The following is a 10,000-nucleotide window of genomic DNA, read 5'->3' on the forward strand; positions in this document are numbered from 1 at the left end:
AGAAGAAGCAAATTCATACTTCCACGGAAACCCTCAAAGGAATATCTAGAAACTGATCTGGCACGTTGCAAGTGCCACACAGTGTTTTGGTTGTTTATCTTTCACCATCTCAAGTCAGATTCTCATCTTTGATTCCGCTCCATCTAATTATTGTGTATGTGTGTCTCCATGTCCCACATACAGTTGAGGAGTAAGAGTGTCTGATGGCTGTGGCGAAAGGTCATTCAAACCAAAAGCATAGATTTGAGTATGTGTGAAGGTTGTGTGTACAGACACACACAAAACCATGTTTGATTTATATATGCCTAAGAGCTTGAGTGACTGTTTCCACTGACTTGTTTGAGTGCATGTAAGCGTCAATGCCAACGATCCCCAAATATCTGTGAGTGAGGAAGGCAGAAAGCTCTTTCCGCCAGTGTAATCAGATTATCAGATTATATGCTGTGCAGTGAGAGAAGCCTCTGAGGAATGCTCCCATAGTGCCCAAATCACACTTTTGGAGTCTAAACAATCTACTCAACGGTTGGTGAAGGGTTGAGTCGTGGCTCAGCAGGGCATAGTGTCAATAGCCCCCAGGTAAACATCCGTGTGCAATGAGAGCTATCCCCTTTGGAGGCTTTCTATAATTCCACATGAGCTCATAATCTAGTGGGATTATTCAAGACTATGACCTGGGTCAGAACAACTATGCAATACTGTGTCATTCCTCAAATCTTTGTTAGTTGCCTGCTTGGAAGTCAACTACAGTGAGACAACTATGATATACATGGCGGCAGAAAACGTGGCAAATACTTTGTTAGTTGTTCACTTGAAATAAAAGACAGCTACTAATGAAGGAAAGAATTGTCGACAAACAGGAGCTAAGTACAAAGAATGGGAAAGAAATATTCGGTGATTCAGGAGAAGCACTGCTGTGATCCAAGTCGAGTTTAATCTGTGGAGGCAGTACGCGATCAAGGTTAGCATAAACATCAACTGAATTTCAAAAGAGAGAGAGATTACCATAAGAATATCTGTTTACAGAAGAAATAAACTTTTGGGTAGTGCTGCTTAAATCTTCATTCTATTTGTATCAAGTTTGGGTTGAACTCCAGCCTATACCACCCAAAAACTCTTTCTACCATGGCAGAGATTCTTAGAGGTTAAAACAGAGCATCAAAGGAAGTTAATTGTTGGTGCTACACTAAGAAAGGACACAGAAAAAGATTAGGAAGGAGAGCAGATGGAGGACAGAGGGCATCCTCTGAGGATCCAGGTTTGTTAGAAGGATCCCACCACCACTTGGCCAGCACCCATCACCAAGCCGGGATTTGATTGACTGGTTGACTGACCTAAAAAGAAGATGAGTTGGGTGGGTTTCCCCAATGACATCAACACCAATATGGCTAGGAGCGGGCGTTCCATGGTGCTTTGTGGGGCACTGGGTGATAAGGGTGACAAGGTGGCTTGCAGAGTGGAGGGGTTGGGGCAGGGCTATGGTTAACTAAGATACCTAGGGATCAGGGTGATATTAGAAACTGTCTCTGAATATCGGCACCTCTCCTCTGGATCTCAGTCCCAGTAGATTTAAAATAGAGATACATGTAGATATACTTACAGATCTTTATTGTATGTTAATGTATGTATGTATGTATGTACATTATGCATGCTCTTGTACTTCTATCTTTGTGAGGACTATTTTGACTTTTAGACATTGAGAGTGGATGTTTTCAGAAAAGTGAGGACATATTTGACAATGGGCTGTTTGAGGGTTTAGACTTGGTTTTAGGATTAGGCTTTGGTTAAGAGGCAGTAGATGTTTTGATTTGTAGCCAGATTTGGAAATGATTGTAATTTTGCCTTTTGTTAATTTAAAGTAAATTTTGAGTTTACCATATATCAAGCGGACACTAGTCTGGCGCAATGGAAGTACATTGCCAGGATAAAGTCAGGTGACGTCATGATATGTCAGGTCTGGGATAAGTAAAACAGTAAATCAGCAGAACAGTTAACCTAATTTAATATTTGTATTGGCATTTTCTTTTGCGGGGAGTTAGCCATTTCAGAGCTCGCCTCCCTATGTGCAAATGTTCCACCAAAACAAGTTCCTTCCCAAGACAATTTCGCAGAGGCACCATCACTGCATCCTGGGCTTAGCGCCGCCCAAGACAATTGTGATTGGTTTAAAGAAATGCAACAAGCCAGAGAGATTTTTTCTCATATTCCAGAATGTATGCGTAGTGTACCCAGACCTTACTCAAACGCTGACTTAGCACTGTGGAGATAGGTCTGGCAATGCTCGACTAAGCAGACACAAAATAAATGTGTGTACCAACCTCTTAATGTGCTATCAACCTGTACTAAAGGCAACACAAGGTACAACAGTTGGATAGGTTCAAGGTTCAGCATGTAGCTGTTATGGTTAAGGGTAGGATTTGAGGCTAGGGAATGCATTAATTCAGTCACAAATTTAGAAGTACAAAAAGTGTGTGTGTGTGTGTGTGTGTGTGTTCCTATACATAAGTGCTTTGGACAAGGGTCTAGCTGTAAACAGCAGATCTGATGCAGATCTCTGTCTGGGATCCAAAGGGAGAGCCATACGGGGAGCAGTGGGGGCTAGGCGCAGGTAAGGAGGCCTGGTTGGGCAGATTGATGTCGGCACTGAAAGGTGGAGATAATTTGTATTGCGTGTTGGACACAATGGTGTCAGAAGAGAATGGAGGGGAAAAGGTACCATTGGACCATGAGCCTGAGGACGAGGGGGAGATTTGTGGAGAGGTGCGAGGAGAAAGGTCAAACTTAGGAGCTGGAGAGATGGGTGACAAGCTGTCAGAGGAGCAACTACTCATTAGCCTGCCAGCCAGGTTCTGTCTAAGTATGCTTGCTGGGGCAGAAGCTGTGAGGTCACACATAGAGGAGCTATGGCATACATTCTGCCCCCAAATCCTTCCTCTTCTGTCCTTATTAGAAGGAGGAAAACACAAGTGATTGTTTTCAGGGACTTGAAGAAAACAGCTGGAGGCAGGTGAGTAGGAGCTCCTGTGTCTAGGTAGGGCGGAGTGGAGTAAGCTGTCAGGGTAGGATTGAGAGAGGGGGTCAAATGCTGTGCCCTCCCAGTCCGAGGGCACCATAAGGTCATGGTTGCTGACAGCTTGCCTCATCTCTTTCCCCCACCCTCCCAGATACTCCTGTTCTACATCTATTCTATAGCGAGGTGAGTGGGACCTGCAACGGCCACTAACCCGTTTGAGCACAGGGATGGAAAGGGGGTTAGATCCTGACTTGGGTCTCTGGACCTGTCCTGAGGACTGAGGATCAGGTTGAAGTCCCGGAGACATTAGCCCTTGGACGGCTGCCTGACTGAGGGCCGAGAGATCCCCGTCTTTAGGCTTCTCTTTCTGATTGCTAGGCCCCAGAGGATAAGGGCTGGATACTGGATTAGACTGGTTGGCTGGCCCTTGACTAGAATGCTCTTTATGACTCTTACCAGGTCCCTTACTGGGCCCTTGGCCAGGAGCCTTGCTGCGTTTCTGGATAGGCCCCGAGCTGCGGCCCCTCTCACGGAGTTTCTGAGCCCTAAACTCTCTGACCTGTTGACTTATCTCCTGCTTGAGCCCCGGATCTAGGGGTTCTTTGCAGTCTAGTGAAATATGGATATGGGGGAGGTGGGTGTGGAGGAGCTGGGCACCATGGGACGGGGTTCGCCTAGGGGCCTGAGCTCCCCTTGAGCCAGGGGATGAAGCCGGTTGGTTGAATGACTGGTGATGTCGTAGTTGTGAGCGGGGCGGGTTACCCTGAACATGCTGCTGCTTCGGAACCTAGGAGCCAGAGTCAGAGGAGGGTAAGCAACAAAACAAACACACACAAAGAAGACATCACACTGTGATTATCGAAGCAGCAGTGTTAATTCTCAAATATCTTCAGATTCAAAAAGCGAAGGTCTCCCACAGGACCACTGCTTCTAGTAACCTGCTGAATAAGATATTAACAACACAAGAAGGCCACTGGGTTTGTTTAATGTACAACAGAGGTTGATTTTAAAAAACAATTCCAGGATCACCACATGCATATATTTAATGCACTAACTTCCGCAGAGCTGGTACTTTTCCTCACAGCTTGGAAAATAACTCATCACATAGTTATGATTGCATGCATGTCTTTGTACATCATGCATGTTGTGACTTACCTCTTTAGCCCAGGCAGGCTTGTCATTAGGATTGATAATATCTTTGTAGTGGTAAAGCGGTTTCTTCTCTGCTTGCCTTCCCTCCTGCTGTTGCTGCTGCTGCTGTTGTTGTTGTTGCTGCTGTAGAGATACCAGGTAGGCTCTCTCCTGCTGGAGCTGCCTCTGGAGCCTCTCTGCCTGCCGCTGCTCCTCTATCTGCTTACGTTTGTACTCCTGGCGGGAGAGAGGAAGAGGAGGGGTATAGGAGGAAGGTAAGTGATGAGAGACAGGAAAGGAAAACCAAAAGAAACATAGGAGGAGAGAAAGGAAGGAAGATTAAGAGAAGGGCAGAGAGGATGTGGAAGAGGTAGCGAAACACAGAGATCAACACCAAAACAGGTGAGTAATTATTGCACAATGTGTGACACAAGCCTGTTTCTAATGTCAGATTTGAGCCATGCATTGATAAAATCATGCAAAACAGAACTGAGAAACATAAATATCGAACCATGTATATGGAACATGAACACACACTTTTCACAATTATAATCACGATTGTAAGGCTGATGATGGATAAAGGGGAGTAGAAAGCTCCCTGACATAAGGCTTTGGCAAATTAGAGGAAGGAGAAGGGAAGGTAGGTACTGAGATGGAAGGAAGGATGGAGGAAGGAAGGAAGGAATGAAGGATAGCAGTAGGGAGGGAAGGGGAAGACGCCATTTTTCGGGCCACGACACATCCCTGGGTTTTTGGTGTGTGATGTCATTGCTGTTGTCTCTGGAGTTGACATGGGTTGGATCTCAAAAGGTTTCCTTTCATGCTCTCCTTTAATATAATTCTCTTCAAATAAGATGCAAGTAGCCGTGGACAAATACTACAAGGCATACTGGGAATTCCTTGCGCTAATAAAACACAAAACTGTTGCCCTAGATAAGACTGGGCGCTGAGAGAAACCCTCAGTGCAAAATACTAATGTCCTATTTTCTCTTAAATGTTCTCACTTTGTGTGGGCCTAAGTGATTGGGGCTGACAAACATATTTTCTGCACCCTGTGGGGAATCGTTTGAGATCCATCCAAGTTCATGCAATCAGTGAGCTGACTAAATTCAACAAAAGCATTAAAAATAAGCAATTTGTTGTTTCGGCTTTATGTTTTTCGTCAAATGTAGCTAACAAGTTGAGTGACTCAGACTGTGGATTCCCTCACAGTCAGATGGATGTTAAACTGCCACTCGGGTGCATGCAGTGGGGATAGGGGGCCACACAGCACAGATGGGGAACAGTGGTAGCACGTGGGAGGGCTATGGTTACCATCAGTAATGCCTGTTCCTGCAGTAGCTGCTGCTGGAGAATCTCTAACTGCCTCTGTTCCTCTTCCAGCTGTCTACGGATATATTCCTGAGCAGCGTGTCGGCACAGGAAGATAGAAATAGACAGAGTAAAAAAAAAAAAGATCAGGAAATCTGAACATCCAAAAACAGAAAGACAGAGAAAAATAGAGATATCGAGTCAGAAGCCAGATGAAGCTAAGGAGGCCGTGTTCTCGAACAATTGTAATGTGTTAAAAGGAAATATGACAAAGAGACAGAGAGAGAAAAAAAGAGGTTTGAATATATCTTTCCAAAACATTTGAAAAGCGTGGGAGGAGAGCAACAGAGTGATAAAAGAGGGACCAGGACAGACAGAAAATACACATCAGAACAGCAGTAAGTTCAACGAGAGGACGAGGGAAAGAAAGCAGGAAAGATGTAACTGATAGACTGATAGAGGAAAATACATCCATTTGTATTTTATTTTTTTGCTGCTTCGCTTGCTTTGATGTGATTTAGACTGAAATATGGTTAACAAAGGCTGGGCGTAATCACAGAGAAAGTTGATGTATAAGATCCAGGAGCTAAGAGGAAGAAAGTGACCGCACAAAGATGAACACAGAAAAACAAAGCATCATCAGATTAATAATGTCTGAGTTCTGTGAGACTGAAATCCTAAAAACATACATTAGGAAAATATGCCACTGAGGTAATTTAAGCAGACAAGTAAAATCAGAGTGACTCAGGAAGACAGAGGAAGATGTTGCCATAAAAAGAAACAGAAAGTTTAAGGGCAAACGAGGGATTCTGGACTTCAGTTGTCATCATGTAACGCATTTCTGTGGCACCATACTGTCTGTTTTCATACAATGTGTGTGTTTTAATATAATATTACTTAGTAGTAAGTGTATGAACCTGTTCTCTCTCTGCATGCCTCCTCTCCTCCTCTCTGCGAAGCTGCTCCATTTCCTCGTAGCGCCTCCTCTGTTCCCTCTCGTGCTGTTTCCGCAGCTCACGCTCTCGCTGCTGCTGCTGTCAGGAGAACACAAGCACAAGCAGATTCAGGATCACAACACAAGGTTTTCACACAAATGAAATCATGTCTCCGCAGAGATTCTCGCACACATGCTGAATCTTTGGTGTGTGTACTCATTTGATCATCTTTCTTTTTTTTTTTTTTTTATTTGATTCCTTCTACATTGTGTCTTGGCTTAGATTCTTCTATAAATCATGGACAGAAATGTAATAGTACATTCACACAGGATACAAACATACAAACATATGCATTCACACTTGCACAAACACACGTGTATTGCTCAAACGCACAGTCAAAGACACACACTTGGCCCTGAGTGGAAAGGTCATGTTAGTTGAGTCGAGTCATGGTGCTTAGCCATGTGTTGGGAGGCAGACCCTGGTGGGAAACCAGAGAGAGCGCACCGATTATGGGCTAAGGATTTTCTTCTATAAGCCTGCTCTCTGGAACTAAGAGAGGGACACTGGGGAAAGGCTGTGTGTGCATGTCTGTCTCTGTACCCTCTCCCTCTCTTCTGCAGACTCTTACCAAATGGTGAATAAAAAGGTTTTGTAAGTTCGAACTGCCAGAATTGAACAATATATGTTGCATTTGCAAATAGGCAAAATAGGCATTTAAAGTGTATAAAAGAAGAGAGCATGAAGATCCAAAGAGAGGCTATCCATGTGAAAACCTGTATATTAATGTATGTTTTTTTATATAAGCTACTGTAGATAAATGCATCCATCAGGGCCAAAAGTTATGGTTAATCTTCCTCCACCTCCTCCAGTTTACCTCCTCCAACCGTCTCCTCTGCTCCTTCTGTTCCTCGATGCGTTTCTGTCTCTCAGCCAACAGTAAGCGCTTGTGCTCCTCATTCTGCAGTTGCTCCAGCTGCTGCCGCCGCTGTGCTTCCGAGCGCTCCTTGTTGGCCACCTGGAGGCGCAGGAAGTCCCGCCTCAGGGTCGACTCTCCAGGGACATTGATGATGGAGCTGCGAACGGACCGGTGAGAAGGCAGGATGATTTAGAGCCAGTGAAGAGATGTCAAATGTGTTTTGGGAAGAAAAAAAATGTGTGTTTGTTTTGTACATTTGTGAGGACACTGACCTTGGTTCACCCATTTCTCTTTCTTCATCCTCCTCTTCACTGCCACTGTACTCATACTCTGTCTCATCTGATGGAGAGAAAAAATAAACATTTCAAAGAATAAAATGCATAGAAAAGAAAATTAAGTAAAGTCAGTAAGTTAATAACCAGCAGAAAGCAAAGCCATTCCACTTTACGATTTTCATTTTTCACTTGAACTACCTTTGTTCATTGTTAAACTGCTCATGATTCTGGCATTCCCAGATCCTCCCTCCTTCAAGGCACTTTCTTTTAGCCGCTTTGAATAAAAGTATAAATGGTAATTTTACTGTGTGTAGCGAGCTGGAGAACATTCGCTCGGAGCTCTTTTAGTCAAACGGTTGTAGAAGCGGCCCGGCTCTTCCTGAGAGACATCCACACAGACCCGTCCTCCGAATGTGACAAAGTGACAGCTGGAGAACGCCTCAGTCTCCACAGTGACAAGACATTTCTATACATCATCACGACGTCCGCCCTGCAGTATGTTGTTTCTTGAAGCGATTAATGTGCTTCTTACTGGCACAGTGCTGTGTGCGAGTGTCAGTTTATCACTCAGATGGTGTGTGTTTGTGCAGGTTGTGGAGGAGTGGAATGGAAGTCGGTCACTTTTGTTTTCTGCCTCGCTGTCACGGCACGTGTGTGAGAAGCTGCGTCTGTATGTGCAACTGTAACTGTATTACGGTACATCTCCCCCTTGTAGCGGTTCTTCTTCTTTTTCTTCTGTGTTTTTATGTGTGTGTATGTGTATATGTATGTATGTATGTATGTATGTATGTGTGTGTGTGTGTGTGTGTGTGTGTGTGTGAGAGATCACTGAATGTAACGGATGGGTCTGCTGCACTTTAATGTTATGATCCTTAATTTTGATGAAATCAAACCCTATTTTGATACTATTTATGACTTTCAGTAATGGCTATTCAATGTATTTAGATTCTGTAATTTTCATTGATAGTGGCGAAAGTCTGCCATTCCCAAGCGGGATTCAAATTGCCTTCACACACACACACACACACACACACACACAGGATTAACAGGAAACAACGAATGTTATCTAATCCAGTATGTATGTAATCCAGGGTTAGCGTTTTCATATCAGCCTCACTGTTTACTGTTCACTCACTGACAGCCATATCAGAGCCGTATTAAGTTATCGCTAACATTTCCCACTGCTGCTGCTTCACATTAAAAGCATTCAACTGGCAAAACACGGGGTGGCTTTTATTGTGAAACAGTCGCAGAAAACATGCATTTGTCACGCAAGTGAGATTAAGTGTCACGTAATCCAAAGAAGCATTCCGAGTAAGAACCACTTTTGCAGTGAACATAAGAGGAAAAGCTCCTTTCAACGTCAGCTAACTCCTGAAAGCTGCAATCTATCAAGCGTAACTACCTAATGAATCAGCGCTCCACCTCCCCTGCCGCGAGTGTGTAAAGCTATACGTCCATCTGCATTTAAATCCATACATCCACGTCTACAGCACATGTTCTCCCTCACCTCTCTCTCCTCTCTTCTTCTTGGTGCGGTCGATGTGGTCCTTCAGCTGGATGCGGATCTGCCTCTCGTTGGGCAGGTCTCTGATGAACGGGTGTTTGAGGAGCTGCTCTGTGCTCTGTCTCTGGCTGTGGCTCTTCACCAGACAGCTCTCTATGAACGACTGGAACTTCTTTGACCTGAAACCACACAGGCATACTGATTCACTTGCATACTATACTTCAAACGTCACCACTTGTTTTAATTTGAGGAAACTATCCTGTTGGCAGAGCAGCAAGTAAAGAGAAAACGCTACACTCGTACATTTTGTGGGTTCTCACAAGATGACTGGCAATATGTTAACATCTGCTGAGGTCCCTGAATGAGGAGAATTTAAAGCCATGAGTTACATTTCTCACTTAAAAGCTCATCTTGAATTAATAAAAAAAACAACCTTTTAGATTTATTGCCAAATGAAAGTTAGGGATTTAATATGATAATTCATTGTGTCACAATCCAGTACTGCACAATGCAAATTAAGCACCATTGGATAGTTGAACGATGTGACCAGTCTCTCTTTTTACACACACACACATACACACACACACACACACACACACACACACACACACACACACACACACACACACACACACACACACACACACACACACACACACACACACACACACACACACACACACACACACACACTGCTGTGATCATCATCTGAACTGATTATCCTGCTTTCGATAATGTTGTGGGATTCACACTTACCACTTCTTGGACTTGAGTCTGGGTGGGGGGTTGCGTGGGATCAGGAAGAGGGCTCTCATTGGGTGCATGTCACACAGCGCTAAGGATATCAGGTACCAAACATGGGTGAGTTAGGGTGAATGTTTCTAGCTAATTGTGCTTCACACTCATGGCTGG

The 10,000-nt window shown here is 44.1% G+C and overlaps 1 protein-coding gene across 4 annotated transcripts in view; it reads right to left on the reverse strand.

The window, feature by feature from the left end:
- tnika (TRAF2 and NCK interacting kinase a) overlaps positions 1 to 10,000 on the reverse strand; it is a 68,658-nt gene that overhangs the window by 16,365 nt on the left and 42,293 nt on the right. For 2 of the 4 annotated variants that reach the window (XM_078276723.1, XM_078276724.1), the window contains exons 9-15: positions 9,845 to 9,923; positions 9,092 to 9,267; positions 7,579 to 7,645; positions 7,265 to 7,463; positions 6,370 to 6,486; positions 4,166 to 4,378; positions 3,222 to 3,797 (exon numbers count right to left, since the gene is read on the reverse strand). In XM_078276723.1, the coding sequence (XP_078132849.1) occupies positions 3,222 to 3,797; positions 4,166 to 4,378; positions 6,370 to 6,486; positions 7,265 to 7,463; positions 7,579 to 7,645; positions 9,092 to 9,267; positions 9,845 to 9,923 (1,427 nt within the window). The remainder of the gene's footprint in view (positions 1 to 3,221; positions 3,798 to 4,165; positions 4,379 to 6,369; positions 6,487 to 7,264; positions 7,464 to 7,578; positions 7,646 to 9,091; positions 9,268 to 9,844; positions 9,924 to 10,000) is intronic. The other 2 variants (XM_078276726.1, XM_078276725.1) reach the window with 1 other exon arrangement.

Source organism: Sander vitreus, chromosome 20 (genome assembly GCF_031162955.1).
Source record: "Sander vitreus isolate 19-12246 chromosome 20, sanVit1, whole genome shotgun sequence".
Lineage (NCBI taxonomy): Eukaryota > Metazoa > Chordata > Actinopteri > Perciformes > Percidae > Sander > Sander vitreus.